At 34.4% G+C, this 14,782-nt stretch overlaps 2 protein-coding genes across 2 annotated transcripts in view; one reads left to right on the top strand and one right to left on the bottom strand.

The window, feature by feature from the left end:
- The window catches only part of LOC123008411 (E3 ubiquitin-protein ligase FANCL), a 26,833-nt gene extending 14,500 nt beyond the window's left edge, over positions 1 to 12,333 (top strand). The window contains exons 2-6 of the mRNA XM_044404195.1: positions 10,053 to 10,721; positions 10,771 to 11,332; positions 11,378 to 11,715; positions 11,763 to 11,831; positions 11,877 to 12,333. Coding sequence (XP_044260130.1) covers positions 10,626 to 10,721; positions 10,771 to 11,332; positions 11,378 to 11,715; positions 11,763 to 11,831; positions 11,877 to 11,924 — 1,113 coding nt within the window. The 5' untranslated portion in view covers positions 10,053 to 10,625 and the 3' untranslated portion in view covers positions 11,925 to 12,333. The remainder of the gene's footprint in view (positions 1 to 10,052; positions 10,722 to 10,770; positions 11,333 to 11,377; positions 11,716 to 11,762; positions 11,832 to 11,876) is intronic.
- LOC123008407 (SID1 transmembrane family member 1-like) overlaps positions 11,931 to 14,782 on the bottom strand; it is a 5,244-nt gene continuing 2,392 nt past the window's right edge. The window contains exons 5-10 of the mRNA XM_044404190.1: positions 13,077 to 13,787; positions 12,920 to 13,037; positions 12,639 to 12,878; positions 12,354 to 12,592; positions 12,197 to 12,307; positions 11,931 to 12,149 (exon numbers count right to left, since the gene is read on the bottom strand). Of these exons, the coding sequence (XP_044260125.1) occupies positions 11,973 to 12,149; positions 12,197 to 12,307; positions 12,354 to 12,592; positions 12,639 to 12,878; positions 12,920 to 13,037; positions 13,077 to 13,787 (1,596 nt within the window). The 3' untranslated portion in view covers positions 11,931 to 11,972. The remainder of the gene's footprint in view (positions 12,150 to 12,196; positions 12,308 to 12,353; positions 12,593 to 12,638; positions 12,879 to 12,919; positions 13,038 to 13,076; positions 13,788 to 14,782) is intronic.

Raw genomic sequence — 14,782 nt, 5'->3', positions numbered from 1 at the left:
ATAGTTTAACATCTGCTATATCTGCTTTTTTGGCGTAAAATCAAAGGTAAAAATTTGTTTTCTTTTGGCAGGCTATTATAAAATATATTATTAAGTTCAGAATTTTGATTGTAAAAGAAATAACTTGATAGAAATTGGCAAAATTCACAGTTTATTAAAAAATTCTGGCATTTAAAACTAGTTCTACAATCTTGATTTTGAAAGCTGTAGATAAAGAATCTTAAAAGTCAAGTCAGGCTAAAACTGTTTTTCTTTTGCAGTTTTGGCGTAAAATCAAAGGTAATTTTTTTTTTCTCTTTTCTTCCTCCTCTTAATCCGGGAACATCTTACTGTATACTTGCAAAATACATTTCTTAAATAAATTTATGTATTTGTAATTTGATAATTTGACCAAGCTTGTTTATTATAATCACAATTTAATGTATACGTTATAATCTATGCTCATTGAAGTAATTTTCACAAAAAGACATTTTTCGGGTCCGGACCAACTTTCTAAATAAGGGTTTTTCGACATATTACCTGCTCTAGTTAGTCTGAAACACTATTGCGACAAAGCGCAGCCCGAGTACTAAGTTAGACTGGTGAATAGTTTTTTCCCCGGGTGTACTAAAGTATTTGTCAAGCAAAACCGTATCCGGTTGCAGTGTTTCAAATTATTAAAAAAAATACTTTCAAATTTGTTACCAACAGATTCAGTCTTTCTGGATCACTTCGTAGGTCCAAAAAGACCTTAGAAGTCAGTAGATTTTGAATTTATTAGTGCTTATAGTTCACTTCGAAATAGATCTCTTTTTAAACGGAAGTACAAAAATAAAAAACCGCCTTATTCCAAATAAGTATAGATATCGCAATATGTCAAAGAAATGATTGATCATGCTATAAAAAACAAGAATCAAAACAAGGATTTTATTTATATATTTCTTTGGTATTTTCGTTTTTATAATATGCTATTTGACATTTATTTGTGGGTATTTATTTTACTTGCATAATAACATAATATACTATTTATTCTCTTTATGTTTTACATGTGATTTTTCTATCCCTGACTACTACTTTAGACAAAGTAGTTTTTGATGGAAAAAGAAATTGTCCTTCATTTTCCGATTTAATTTTTTTTCTTATTAGAAAATTAGACAAATAAACAATCTTTACGTTTGGCGAAATTGTTGAAAGGTTCTTTTAATAGGTACGGAGTTACGAAAAAAGTCTAATGAGGATACACGTAATAACAATCGAAATTGACTTTAATAGCGCATTATTCAGTAAATAAAGTTAAAAAAAAATAATTAAAACTACGAGTATAAATCAATTTTTTAGTCTCGACAACTATAAATTCCATTTTTGACGGCTACAATATCTCATTTTTACAAGGCATTTGTGCCTTTGTGAAATTTAGCGCACGCCGTGTTGTAGAATAACAAGAAATTTTTTGACTTTCAGAATCCCCGAAAAAGATACGAGAAGATACCGCACTGATTCAGTATTCGAAAATAAACACATTTTTTTTGGCAGAATTCTAATAATTACAATCTTCTAGTGAAAATAGTAAACCTATCATATCTACAGTATGTCCCTGGGTTGAGTTTACAAGAGGATTTTTTTTTAACTTTGATTTTACGGCAAAACTGCAAAATAAAAACATTTTTTGCCTCACCTGAAACGAGCAAATCTGTACTTAAAACTTCATTATTCTGATTCAGTGAAAATAAAAGTTAATTTTTCTCTCGACTTTGGACTTATAATTATTTAATTATTTTTCTCTGCGTTTTAAATCTCATCACATTGGCGGTTTTACTTTTTTGTCAATGATGTTACTTTGATAAATAAGTTTACGCAAGTTAAATAACAAAAATATGGGTGAAAAATATAATTTTAATAAACGGCAACTCAAAAAAACAGCTTTAAGATAAAAAACACAAAGTCATTTTTAACAACAATCATTATTATTCAGTTAATTAATTATTTGTCAAAGTGACATTGTTGTCAAAAAAATAAAACCGCCAATGTGATAGGAGTTATCAAGCAGAGAACAATTATTCTAAGTCCAAAATCAAGAGAAAAATGAATCAGTTTTAATTACCTACATATTTGTGTTGTTTGTTGTGTTTTTCCTTTATAGTTTTGGCGTAAAAGCAGAGATAATTTTGTAGACTCAATCCGGGGACATACTATACAGGTGCGCCAGAACTCGCGCTCCAGAGAAAAATGCCATATAAGGTAAGATACCAGAAACATGGAAAAAATGTTAAAAAAAAAATTATCTATAAAAATTTCGAAGTTATGAGAGTTTAAATATTGTACTTTGACTCTATTTATTTCTGTTGGAAAAATAAATTTCCAAGTTTTATTGCTACAGGCTATTAGAAGAGGAAACAAGGAAGCTGTATCCTAAATTGTAACGCTGTTTAATATTATTTATGGCTTTTATTGGCAAAATTTTTGTACCTTTACGAAATAATTGTATAAAAAAAACATATACAAGGTCGTTAGTATACAAGAAGATCATCAGTATCATTAAATATAGACATAAAAAAATGCCAAATGTCAAAATTTTTTGACAGAGAATTTTTTAAACATTTTTTCCATGTTCATGGTATCTTATTTGAAATTTTTCTCTGGGGCGCGAGTTCTGGCAAAGCGTGTATATTGAATGTTGACAAATCGAAATATAAATTAATCGAAAAACGGTCTTTGGCCTAAAAGTTTTGAACTTACTTCATTTGTGCATTCGGTATTTTACAGCGTTCAGTTTTGCTTCGTGCTTCAATATTATTAATATTAGGTAAATAAGTATTTTATACTCAAAGCTTTTTGATAAGCTATATTTTCTGCACTGCGATGCTTTTTACTTTGCAATAACTTTTTGGAACATTTATTAGGTTGGTATCGCTACCGTTGAGATAAACGATCTCAGTGAAGTCTCTTATTTTCTTTTGGTGTGCAACAAACTGTCATTTTTTTTCTTTGAAAAAATATTTTGTTATAATGCAAATAATTAAAATCTACAATTTTGTAAAGTATGTGTCTATATAATTTTTCCTTTTCTTAGCACTACCGCCTTGTTACAATGTAATTTTTTTATTTAATTTTTTCAAAAGTCAACCTCTTTGCGTAGGTATCATTTTTCAACCTTTAGAATTTTGACTGTAGGCTTTGGTGTCTGAAGACTCATTGTGCTTGGCAGTAAATCATTACTTCTATGCCATAGTTTAGACAAGTCAAAAGTAAGAATTTGTGATTTTTTCTATATTATCAAAAAAACATTGTTCAAAAATATCGGAATTTTTTAAGTCACACTACATAACATACCTAATTTTAATTATTTTTTTAATTATTAAAACTTACATTAGATGAACTTATTTTGTTCGGACAATTTCATTGTGTGGATATGGCAAAAAACTCACTTTTTAACGAGAGTTCTAAAAACAACAGAATACAATTATTCAACCCCTGAATCTAGTTTTGAAATTTTAAAATTGAATTTTTTACTTTAGAAATTCTCTACTTTGTTACGACTATTTTTATTACCTACCTTTACGCTTTTTCGTTGTTTTAATCGGATTCTATTTAATAAAATTTCCAAAAGTATAATTAATTAATAAAACGTAGTTTTTTCTATGTTACTGCTTTATTACTGCAAAATTTTTAAGTAGTAAATTTGTTTGTTTTGAGAATTGTCATTGTTATTGGTAGATTGTTTATTCAACGCAAAATTATTAGAATATAAAATCTCTGTCACTTTCATAATATTAAGAAATTTTAATAGACACCTTTCTAATTATTGCAATTAAATATTATCATAACTCATAATCAGTTAATACCACACTTATACATTATTTAAACCGCCATATAGGTATGTACACAAAAAATATGCAGTGTATTACACATTGAATACAATTTATGGAATGTTGTCACAATGACTAATTACAGATGTCAAAAAATAGCATTTATTATGTAAAACAGAAATATTACCTTTTGTCTTTCGTTGTGAAGAGACAAGTTGGCCCTGACATTTTACTCGCATTTTTGACAGTTGCTAATTTTGACAGTTTTATAGCATCTCGTAAGCTACCGTTTTTGAGACGGTGTAATAACAAATGTCAACAATGACATTTTTATGACACTAGCATGATAGTAAACTCTCGATCAAGAGTGCTTCTCGAGGTTGCATCATTTTTTGTCTCAAATCCCGCCAACTATAACGGCACATAAAATTGCAAAAAACCTAAACGTTTCAATCGCAAAAATCTCCGTATCGAATCATAAATAATCCGGTGGAAGCCCTTCCATAATCGCGAGGCGGTGATAATTTTTGCCGCCACCGACGCCATTCGGCGGCACGTTTCGTTTTCCAACGACGCATATCAGTCACGGCATGCTACGACCCGCCGCTTTTCTTCTAGGCAGTGTGCGTAACCTTGACAACCGTCTAAATAAAGTGTGCCATTAAAAAGGGTGTTGCATAGCAACAGCCAGTCTACACGGTAGGCGTGGCCAAACACCCCTCCTCTAAGCTGGGCTTCGAACCGTCATGCATCCTATATCAGCGACCGCCAGAGGCGCTGCTGTACAGATAGTGCACGCGGTCGTTGCAACGCGACGCATGCGCATCAATAAAAACAAACGCATCTCACGCACACATTTCGAATGCATTTGCTTCTATCAAATTTCAGTATCCAGCGTCGGGCGGTAGTATTGCGGTAGGCTTTGGAAAAATAAAAAACGTTCTATTTCACGTGACGTTACTATTAGAGGAAATAATTGTTGTTTAATTGATCCAGTGGCGTGGGTGTTGGCGTTTTTGTGACAGGTAAAAGAACTGTTATGTCATTGTGGACAGGTAGAAAAAATCGGGTTGGTGTCCCGAGGTGGCCGTGAAAGACAAATGAAGTGCACAGAGCCGTCTTGATTATTGCGTACGTTTTTTTAACGTTTTCTTCGACGGGTCTAACGCGCCCGCGTTAGGTAAGGTTAGTTCCGTTCAATGTCACGGCCTCCCATTAGAAACATTAAACGTGTAGTAAAACGAAAGGTATTGTGACGTCATTATACGTGCCTAATTTTCAGTGCGTGTGGTGTATAGTGCGTGTGTGTAAAACAATAGGGATTTTGGAGCACGATTATCAAGGTGATTATTTTTTGAAAATTGTCACGTGGACATTATTTGTAATTAATAGGGCGGGGCTTATTCTATACTTCATTTCATTTTGAAATGATCACGTGGTGTGCACTTTTAATTTAGTTAGAAATCTATTAATACCAACCGCCAGTGAATAAAACTAAAAATAGACACACGGCTATAAAATATAATTTGTTCAACAGCTGAACTGTTATACATTTAAAAAAACTCACGTGGGGTGATGAATTTTTAAGTGTTAAAATTTGGTTACGCCACTGCATACGCATCCACAGGTGGTCATTATCACGCACTCCAGACGCCAGACTTGTCGGTTTTTGGGGTGATTTTTCTAAAACTGGTCGATTGAGTCGTTTCCTGTTTGACTAGAAACGATAATAAGAACAGTTGATAATTGGGGAAAAAATTTCCAAATGTTGGAATATAGACATCCATGAAATGTTTACGAATTGTCGCCCACATTTTTTATCTAGCAGTGTTGGTATGCCTGCCCAGACGGTTTGAGTAATTAAACATAAACAGTTTGCTCTCCTACTTTGTAATGGAAAAAATGTGAGTAAAAATAGAATGATTGCGATTTTTTTACAGTGTCAATCACCCTGTATAGTAATTATCACCGAGCTAAATTTAAATGTTCGTCTGGTGGCCTGTTGAAAACAAAACATTTTTATCACTTGCATTTTTTATTGTCATAACAGATATAGTCTTATCAAATTGAAAAATAAATGGATATGTAAATAAACTTTGGTTGGTGCTATTTATAGAATATTTAAAAAAATTGAGGTTTTAGTATTGAAACTTTTACTTAAATGACGGAACTTTTATGTAAATTGTTTTAGAGTTCATTTTTGGAACGTTGACCTTCATAAAATTAAATTATAAAAATGCATAAACGACTTGATCTTAATCTAAATCTTGAGAAAGCTTAGTCTAAACAAGTAAAGAGGAGAAATAGGAGTGTCTAGACAACAAAAACACATTTATGTTGGAGCTTTGGTGGAATCGATAGGATTTCCGTAATTTTTCCAGTGGCGTACTTGGCAAAAAATAACACGAATTTGTAGTCGAGTCTGGTTTTGTTTATACTTCGTTTATGGGCCGATTTTTCCGATTGTTTTAGTCATGAAATGAAGATGTGGAAGTCGTGACTCACGAAATTCGTTTGGCAAACATCCAATAAAATTGCATTTATTGACCTCACTAAATGTCCACATTTATCTCTTTCGGTCGTAGTTCTCTCACATATTGTTGTTCATTGTTGATTTAAGAGACATTCGAAAAATTAAGGTTATTTTGTACGTCACGTGATTCTCAACTGTGCCAACTACGTTCAAATTGTTTTATTATTTTTGCACGTTTTAATCTATTTGAATCTTTTAATATACTGCTGAAGGATTATATGCAGGTGATTTATTTGCATAACGACTGTGAAAATGTGATGTGGAACAAATGATTGTTAATAATTACCTGTTATATAACCATTAGGTTTAATTTATAATTCATTTTGAGTCATTTTTAAACTGGTATTAGGTATAGTTTTTTTTTGGCATCTGTAACAGAAGTCATGTCGCTATGTTTAACTCGACCATAAAACCAGTTAAGAGTAAGTTTGGCTTGTAAAAAATTTGGTACAGGTCAGGTCAGGACAGGAATAATTTATTGAGGTTGTGATTTGAATTTGAAATAGTTTTTTTAACAATGTATCCATATTTCAGTTTAGTTCTAATTTGAATACTAAAAAAATAAAATAAATTGTATCATACTCAAACACCTAAAAAAATTTCTGCGACATATTTACACAGGTGTGGACATTATTTTTTAACTTGTGTTCAATTCGATGGAAGCGGCGAACTATTCAGGTCATAAATTTATATTTAGGCCAAGATTAAAGTGCAGATCGAAGTTTTCAACGTTTTACTCGAGTTTAAACTTGACCCACATCTGCACCTTTAAGAAATCTTAGTTTTCGCCGATATATTTTTTTTTTAATAAAATGTACTAATAAATAGAATATACAGTGAGTTTTCTTTATTTACGAAAATAAGTTGTTTCGGACGAATAGATTTTAATTTTTATCACCCTGTATATCCGTAACGAAGCTGTATAGGGCTATAGTTTATTTGACAAATTAGTGTTATTTTTCGTAGAATATGTGGTTGCAATTTTTCGCAATATCAAGAAAACACTCTGTATTTATATAATTTTGCTTTTTAACAGTTTGTGGTATTTTTACCACCTTGTATATTATTTACTTATACTGCATGTTTAGCACTTTTAGTAAAAAAAAATCAGAGTATGATTCATTTGTTCAGTTTTTTTTGTGTTATTGGTGTATTGGTTCATTTTTCTGAAACTAAAATGTATAAAATCAGTGCAACTTCATCTCGTGATAAACCAGATTTATTGAGGTCAGTGGTTGCTCAGGTGACAACTCAATTAGAGTAAATTAACTTGAATTCGAATCATTTGAGACAAATTACGCGAATCAGTTTGAGCACTTGTCATATTACTCTCAGAAAAACTTTAATTGGATAGGAAGTTTGCAAGTGGGTAACTCAGATCAGGAAACCAAGTTCGTAACCGGTCCTTATTCACTTTTTTTTTCTCTCTCAGGACACGTCCTGAGTTTATACATTCTCAGGTCATAAAACTGAATTCGAACCCATATGACATAACCGCGTCTCCACCCCATCCGTTGTAGTTTTTTTTTCCTCGTCTCAGGAAAGAACTTTTCACTATCGCGAAGGTGGCTGTGGCTTGAAAGAAGTGGAGGGGGAGGGAGAAGGAGGAGGGTTTTCGGTTGTGCACCGGCAGCAGCAACATCGGGTTGTTAACCCGCGCCGACTGAGATTCCAAGGGCGTTCGTGGATGTCCAGACGCGACGTTGCCGAATCGTCGTCGTCGTATACGTATCGAAAAGTAGAGACGTTACGATGGTATGGCAACGTTGCAACAACGATCATATGGTGTAGTAGGTGAGATTGTGAACCTTGCCGATGCGAACTTGTCGTCATGATTATTCTTCGAGACGAGATATCGACCCGGGGTACAGTCGGGAAAAATTAAGAAATTCACATTATTATTATACAGGATGTTTCATTTTTCATTAAAGAACCGATTTTTTTGTATTACTATTCTTTTGATACACTATAACCGGTCATTAACTCGAATAAAGTTATTAGAAAAAAAGTCGTTTAGGTAATTGAGGATATTATTGTATTGACTGACATATGTCTCAAACATGTGTTAGACGGGAATATGTTGGTAAAACTGTCATTGTGGTGTAGCACAAGTTCGCGATCAGTTTAGTGATTTGGTTGTAATTGTTTGAGTGATTTTTTAACTGTTATTGACAGGTGATTAATAAATAAATTTGGATTATTAATCTTGGGTGGAATTGTTAAGGTTTTCAAATTTTGACAGGTTACCAGTGGCGTGGGTTTTTTTTATTTGTTAAGGTCACACTCTGATTTATTGATTCGGATCAACTCAGGTCAAAAACTGAGCTGTTTATATTTATACTTTGAGGTCGTTGTTGCTCACATAAAAACCATCCTTCTTTATTACTGTCTTATTTTAAAAACTCGCGTGTAAGAATTAGAAAATAATTGGTACTATCGCTATATTTTTCGACAGACTGTTGTGAGACAAAGATGCATTAATACGAAGTTTCATTAGATAAATAGAGAGCAAACAAGAGGCTGGGAGGGATGAGTCTCCGAGTTTAAATGGCGTTGCAAAAACATTGTATGTCACATAGGAATAAAGAGATGATATACTATAGTCCTCACATAACTGTTATAAAATATTGTCTTGTAACATTTTTTTTACCCTTTTTAAAATTATTATGCTTTAGACAAGTAAGTAGTAAAGTTACTTTCAATAATATAGAGAAATAAGTAAAAATAAAAAAAAAAACATTTGGTTTCATACTTTTTGTTCACCTGGTATATACGATATCAAAGATTTTTTGAGTTGAACAACAGATTCTCAATTTTGAGTCACTAAAGGTCCTTGAAGTTGATTTTATATCCACATTACTATTCAATTTTTATGTCCACTAATGAGTTTTACTATGTAACTAAGACAAAAATGGCTTAATTTATGAATGCTATAACCTATAAATGCCAAAAATTTTGTTCTGTGCAAGTAGTAAAAATAGTAGTGATAAATTAAAGTGTAAGTACGTTGATTTATATCTCCTTTCCTCTTTGATAAGAGATAATTTTAGAACGCTAAAAATAGAAACGAAAAATCTTCAAGTATTACATAATTTATATTATGTTCGAGTGAGAAGTGTTTTTTTTTGCTAGTCCGATTTTTTGCCAAATAGCCGGCGTCAAAAGCCTCTTTTGATCACGAGACAAATGTCAAAGATGAGATTTTCCGCATTCGCGCGTCCATGTGAAGCGTTCCGTCGTGATTTCCGCGGCACGCACCGTTGCAAAGGCGGCTTGTTCAACAAGTGACGATCTATACACGCGTCTAGCCGCAGCACACTACGATCCATGTTGCGTAGGTCTGAGTCTAGACAGTCCGCAACTATTTGTAAATAATTCGGTGGGGCCCACGACCTTAATTATTGTATTGTAATCACCCTTTGAAAAATTCGTACACTTGTAAAAGACCTTGAAGGGCGTGTCCTTACCGAAAAATCAAATTACGCGCCATCGTCGTCCGGGATCGTTGGCGCGTTCGTAAGGTCATTGACCTTTCGGTCTGTGTGTTTTTTGCAATGTCTGGCCAGACTGGGAGAGAAAGTTTGCCGCTTTTTGCGATCGTGTTATGCAAGCTTGATAGGGGAGGAGCCGAAAAAAGAGCATCGCGATTATGCAATTTTTTCAACCTGAAAGTGTGTCGCCATGCTAAAAATAGATATATCTCCTGGAGTGACAATTTTTTTTTTTGGTTCCAGATGGACGGGAACGTCACCAGGAGGCTTGTTCTATCCGGTGGAACCCGTAGATCCGAACTTGTGGGTCTGTTGTCACAAGTTCTTGTTTATGGGTACCTACTGGTAGAAAAAACGACCAGGAACCAGACGCCATTTTGAAAATGAAAAAGTACTAGTTTTGTGGCAGGGTCTGTTTGAGGTAGTAGGTTGTATAGTAAGTATTACACCTATTGGGAGTGCTGTACAGCCTGCTAACTTTCCCAGACCCGAGCCTTTTCATCTTGAGAAGAAACCCGGAAGAATTTTGAGGTTTTAGCATTTTTTATCATTGTTATTTTGTTATAAGGCAACGCCTCACGATTGTTTTGTTAATGAGGCTTAATTTGCCTATTCCCTGAGACCCTAACTTGTGATGTTAAATGGACTCTCACAAGCTAGCGACTCGGGTATTGGCGGATGGCAATACATCAACGAGTAACTAAAGACAGGTTTTTTAGTTACACGAAGTTGGTATTGATTACGTTGGTAATAATTGATAACTGTCATTACTCTAACCTAGGAAAAAAACACAGTTTTTAACGTTCTCAACACAAAATGCACAATGATTTAAGTCTTCTAATTAAGTATCCATTAATTTCCACAAAGTCTCGTAATGGATGCATCCATTATAACGGTCGCGTCATGTGTGGGGTAAGTGAGGTTATGTTACTTTAATTTAATTCTAACTCCTATATTTCAGTCCCGCGATATTGATTTACACGTAATTGAAAAAAACGTCAATGGAAATGTGACTTTCACGCTAAATACAACATTTGGGACACAAATTGATGAAAAAATCGCCGAAATTAAATCGCACAATATCACCGATTTTCTCGACAATGTTGTTACAGTTTTGAAGCAAACCCCTCAAAATCATGTTAATTCATACAAGAGGGTCCTCCACGAGTATTCCGAATTTGCGAGGTTTCACTTAAACATCAGAAATAGTCAGATTTCTGATGATTTGTTGCTAATCCGAGTCACAACAGTGGATGAGGGACGCCGGGAACACCGACTCGAAATTTCAGTGGATTTGGACGAACCTCGAGACATTTTCAAGCCGATAAAACTCGAACTTCCTGAGTATTTTTTAAAACAATTTGGAAAATTTTCCAACTTGACGGAGGTCTACAGTCGATTTTTGGCATCTCTCGAGGACTTGCAGCCGCTTTTTGACATTATGGACGAACTAGATGAAAATTGTGGGGTTTTGGACCCCGAAAAGCCGACACGGGGGGACTCCCATCGCCGGATTTGGCTCGGTAACTCACAAATTTAACAAAATTGCAATTAACTATCATTGTTAGACCAGAATTTGTCAGTGATCGTGACTATTGACCCTCTGAACGTGAAGGCAAGACCGGAATTGAAATTCCTCGGGCCTGAACGACGCGTCAGTCAATGTCTGGAAAAACTGAGCCGGAAATTGGACGAATGGGACGACAGTGGTGACTTTTTCGAACAATTATTGAAAATTTTAGATCTCAATAAATTCCCTCAAAAACCGAAAACGGACCGAGACACGTTGATGGATGTTGGGGAGTGCTGTATTTGTTTTTCCCTACGTCTCAACGAGAAAATGCCCGAAATTATATGCGGAAATAAATCATGCGAGAATTTTTTCCACGTCCAATGTTTATATGAGGTAATTAACTTTTCCAAACTTGTAAGTCACTAAATGGGTTTTTGCAGTGGTTAAGTTCAGTCAACTCGAAACGAATTTTGAACCAAATCCACGGCCAATGTCCCAACTGTGAAAAGGTTTAACTTCAGTGCGTTTAGACATGTTTTAATTGATTTTTTAAGGGGATTTCGTGTCCATTACCCGACGATAATGCTGTCGCAATAAAATGAAACAAGTATTGGTTCAATTTTATTACCTAAACCTTAATACAAAATAGTTTAAAATACCACAATTTTGTTCCTATGGGTGTGGGACAAGTCATCGTCTAAAGTTAAAAGGACCATGAACGTGAAAAACATCCCAATGGCACTTAAAAAGTGCCAAATGTCGTGGAAGTCGTAAAATCTCAATAGTTTACACTCTTGGTTAAATTGTCTTGATTGTGCGGGGGTTCTCTGAAAAAAAATTAAACAGCGACTGAAAAAATAATTGTGATACTTACCGACCAGGAAATACTTTTATTTAGGAAAAAATACATTGCTGAAATGGCACAAAGTGTTGACAAAGATAGGAAGAATAGTGACAATTTGTTGACTTTTTCCTTGTTGATAATCTAGTAATAAAAAATTAAATATGTAACAAGTGAGTTTGAAATTTACCTTCATAACAATATAGAAACAGAAATACAATAAAGTGTTGCCCATAAACACAGCCAAGAGGAAGAGGGCAAAGTCCTTCTGATGTTGGTAAAGCCCCCAGAATGCCATCCCCCAATTACACAAATTTCCGATAATTAAAAGACACATTCTGGCTTTATGAATCGGTTTGATAACATTTAAAGGTCCTGACCAAAATTCGTACACACAAATTCGCCAGACTCTTATTAGCAAACCCCTATCTGAAAAAAAAATTAATAAAACTGTTAAATTAACGAAATAATTTACCCAATTTCCAACACCCCATATAATAAATTTGAATACTGAGATAAAAACACGACAATAAGTAAATGATGGTGAAAACAATCCAAAAGTAGAGATTCCCTTCCAAAATCCCGATCATCCCTAAAAGAATAGCAACAGCCAAGACCCCAAAAGTGGCATAAGCCGTTGCATTGATGTCTGGATGCCGGTTTTGGTAGAGTTTGACCATGCAGAGGACGGCCATCACATACATAAAACTAGAATCTGATTTTGGTTAGTTTAAGTTGGTAGAAGTGGAGAGTTACCGAATTGGAAGTTGGCTTGGTTGGGACACACGTGGTAACTCCCCGAAAGGACGCCTTCCATGATCAGGGCCACCCCCATGGCGTAGAACATGCCGTAGTGTTGCGGAATGCCATATTGCTACCAAACAATTAAACAATTTCTAATTTTTCAACTCACCCGTTCAAAAGTGAGATCCTTGTGGGTGATTTCCCTCCTATATGTAATCCCCAGAAACAACAGCCCCAAAAGCACGTAACCACTATTCGAGAAGACGTGATTGAAATCGCTGATGACCCCCAAAGGGTGGGCACACAAAAAATTATAGTAGCAAAGATCCTGTTGTCCCGTGTCGTTCAAAACCCTCTGATAGGTCACAACTAATTGAATAACGGGCAAACCATAAAAGAGCGCAACTGTTAAAACGTTGTATAAGTAGAGATAAGACTTGTATTTGTGCACTCGTGGGTCTTTCCGGGCTAAGTCGCTCAAAAAAATCACCGATTTTCCCAACCTGATGGACTTGTCTTGGTCGGCTTCGGAGACGACGTCGTATTCAGTCTCGTCGAGTGAGATGTCGTCGCCTTCTTCGGGACAGGTTGTGCTAGGAGTCGCCGGTTCGCTGCTGACGTACTCCATCTGTCTCGGGACGTAGCCGCGTTTCGAGCAGAAGAAGAAACCGGCGATGAAGAGGAAGTAGAAGACGCCGATGGAGGAGAGTGTGGCGATGACGGCATTGACGTAGTCTTGGTACGAGATGCTGGGTTTCACGATGAGGGTGATGGTTTTGGTGCGGTTGGTGTCGTAGAAAAGGGATGGCACGCCAGTGCAGTCGGAGTCGTCGGGCTTTGCCACGAACACGGCGAAGAAGCCGAAAGGGAATTTGTATTTCTGGGGCAAATACAACCAATCACATGAGGAAGTGTTTTTTTTGTAAACGAAAGATTCACCGAGTTGAAATTTTGGCGAAAAAAGTTGTAACCAGTTAAATGGTTAATCGGTTAAACTGTAAATTCATATTTTCCTATATACAGGGTGCGCCAGTTTGCACTTTGATTCTATTTATTTCTGTTGGAAAAATAATTTTCCAAGTTTTTTTGCCATAGGCTATTAAAAGAGTAAACAAGGAAGCTGTATCCTAAATTGTAAGTCTGTTCAATGTTATTTGTCGCTTTTATTGGCAAAATTTTTGTCCCTTTACAAAATAATTGTAAAAAACCATATACAAGATCATCAGTATCATTAAATAGATATAAAAAAATGTCAAATGTCAAAAAAATTTGACAGATAGAATTTTTTAAACATTTTTTCATGTTCCTGGTATCTTAGCTTACTTGAAAATTTTCTATGGGGCGCGAGTTCTGGCGCACCCTGTATAAAGTAGAAATTATTATTAAATTATACAGGGTGAATATAAAGTATGGAACCAAGCGGTTTTATTTTTAATCATTTGTCTCCAGAAAATAATAATTAATATAAATTAAAGTAATGTGATCGTATTTTCAGAACGAAATTTTGTTTTGTTTTTGTCAAAATTGCAATTTACGTGAAAAAAAATTTTTTCAAAAAATTAAATATAAAGTAGATAGTTGTAATCCTTAGAGTATAGCTTTTATGAGAAAAATGATTTCATAGCGGGTTGCCATTTAAATAAATATTTTTTTTTGTAGAACTCAAAAACAAAAGGAAATTTCGAAAAATTTTATTCTTGTTAAATCATCACATTTTTACAGTACTTTATCACTCATCAATTAGTTTTTTTCAAAAAATAAATAGTTTAAACAAAAAACGTTTGGTTCCATACTTTTTATTCACCTGGTATATTTATAATATATTTACATTAATATAATATTTATTAGGTGTCTTAATATAAAATAACTATTTAA

This window comes from Tribolium madens, unplaced genomic scaffold (genome assembly GCF_015345945.1).
Source record: "Tribolium madens isolate multiple individuals breed KSU strain unplaced genomic scaffold, Tmad_KSU_1.1 Scaffold_71;HRSCAF=194;Tcas5.2_LG6, whole genome shotgun sequence".
NCBI lineage: Eukaryota > Metazoa > Arthropoda > Insecta > Coleoptera > Tenebrionidae > Tribolium > Tribolium madens.
This window is presented reverse-complemented; position numbering and strand designations above follow the sequence as displayed.